Source organism: Salvelinus sp. IW2-2015, unplaced genomic scaffold, assembly GCF_002910315.2.
Source record: "Salvelinus sp. IW2-2015 unplaced genomic scaffold, ASM291031v2 Un_scaffold2278, whole genome shotgun sequence".
NCBI classification, from domain to species: domain Eukaryota; kingdom Metazoa; phylum Chordata; class Actinopteri; order Salmoniformes; family Salmonidae; genus Salvelinus; species Salvelinus sp. IW2-2015.
Window position 1 is genome coordinate 54,286 of NW_019943605.1, and position 2,086 is coordinate 56,371.

Sequence of the window (2,086 nt, forward strand, 5' to 3'; positions counted from 1 at the left end):
AGACCTGTATGTACTTATAGATACTAAACCATCTGAGAGTGAAATAGCCGGTACTAGAACGGCTTTCATCCTACCATATGAACTGGCTCAGGCTAAGAGGCTATGCCAGACAATGCTGTGACAGCATTCATGCTAAATCAGATTAATGCTGGAGCAGGGCTTCATATGCATTATGAAACATCAGAAATACAACTTAGTTTAGGACTAAATACTCCTTACTGAAGATGGAAAATGACCTCCTCGGCCAAACGTCTAAATGAATTCTAATTATTGATTATCTCATTTATCTTCATATTTCATTTTAGGGCGAAGTAGTAATAAACTATGTTGTTGCTTGGTAACACAGATTCATGGGAAGAACTCGCTGCTTCAGGGCAAGGAGTCGGTACAGATGGGCCCACTCAATAAAAGAGGCCTCCGAAAGACGTAGTGGAGCCCTCTGTGACTCGACTACATCTAGTGTTTGAGTAAGTTGACTCGTGACAAGCATATTGAGTGCTCGGTTTGAGATTCAGCATGCACCAAAATAACTGTAATAGTATTGGGAATTGAATTGGTACAGACTTAACTGTGGTTACTTTGGGTAGTAATTAATTAACCATAATCTGGTGAGTGACATGGGTTCTTACTACACATTAAACTAGCTATGAATAATCAAAACGAGCAACTCTGATAAGTGAATACCACTTTACCTGTGCAGAAAATACCCTATGGTTAAACATGTAGCAGTCCAAGCGCAAGATCTAATCATAATCTGACAATAGTAAAGATTCGTCAACATGAATAAATCTGAGAGGATACTGCATGCCTAGCTATACATTTCTGGGAAGTAGCTGTGCAAGTATCTACTTTATTATCCTGGCTCCCCGTTCATCACTGTGGGATGTCCAGGAGGGAGCTCCCACGGTCTTCACCTGTGAGTGTGCCAGTGAGAGCTCCCGCCGTTCTCACTGTGGGGTCCAGGAGGCTCCCCGTTTTTTTTCACCTGTGGGGTCCAGGGAGAGACTCCCCGGTTCTCACCTGTGGTGTCCAGGGAGAGCTCCCCGGTTCTCACCTGTGGGGTCCAGGGAGAGCTCCCCGGTTCTCACCTGTGGGGTCCAGGAAGAGCTCCCCGGTTCTCACCTGTGGGGTCCAGGAAGAGCTTCCCGGTTCTCACCTGTGGGGTCCAGGAAGAGCTTGTGTACTCTGCTGTCATCCTTCCTCCCCAGTTCTATCTGGTTGGGCTGGTCTGGCTTGGCAAGGTCAATCCTGGAACAACATGCAGAGGAAATCTTAATAAACTCCTTTATAAGGAGTCATGTTCACTCATCTTAGACACCAATACGGTACATGCAATCTTATGTGAAAACACACATATACACACACAGGTATTTCAGAATAGATTTTACAATTGATATTTTATAAGACATGAAATATTCATGCTTATTATCCCAATCCAATGTTATACAGTAGGCATTCAAATCAATACCATCATAGTCCTTTACAGATCACCCTGAATGACTGACAAGATCAACCCTTACCCCTTTAATCCCATCACTTAGCAATCACATCAAGATACAAACTGCACCATTCACGCGTTTGGTTCTTCTCACACAGACAGGCTTGGACAGGCATGGACAGGCTTGGACAGGCATGGACAGGCATGGACAGGCTTGGACAGGCATGGACAGGCTTGGACAGGCATGGACAGGCTTGGACAGGCATGGACAGGCTTGGACAGGCTTGGACAGGCATGGACAGGCTTGGACAGGCTTGGACAGGCTTGGGTGACAAGGCCAATTGCTCCTTCAACATTTCTTGGCACTGAGCAAATTTCAGGTCTTGTGAGGCGTAAACTTGAACATTGTGAGTATTCTGTGCAACTTCCAGCGCGTGTTTACTGTGAACACTGAAGTAACACTTTTATAGTGTGGCCAAATGGGCTCCTGTMGATATTTGAGCATAATGTAGGTCTATAAGAGTGGCCTACCAACAAAACCAATACAGCCTATGTATTTCTATGATATAGCCTACAATAGTCTATATGGTGTTCAATGAAGGTCTACATTCCATGAACCTTTTATACACTTTATCTAGGACTGATGTT

The 2,086-nt window shown here is 44.5% G+C and overlaps 1 protein-coding gene across 1 annotated transcript in view; it reads right to left on the bottom strand.

The window, feature by feature from the left end:
- Positions 1-2,086, bottom strand: part of LOC112073502 (vacuolar protein sorting-associated protein 18 homolog) — a 30,496-nt gene that overhangs the window by 20,555 nt on the left and 7,855 nt on the right. The window contains exon 3 of the mRNA XM_070440173.1: positions 1,123-1,248. Within this exon, the coding sequence (XP_070296274.1) occupies positions 1,123-1,248 (126 nt within the window). The remainder of the gene's footprint in view (positions 1-1,122; positions 1,249-2,086) is intronic.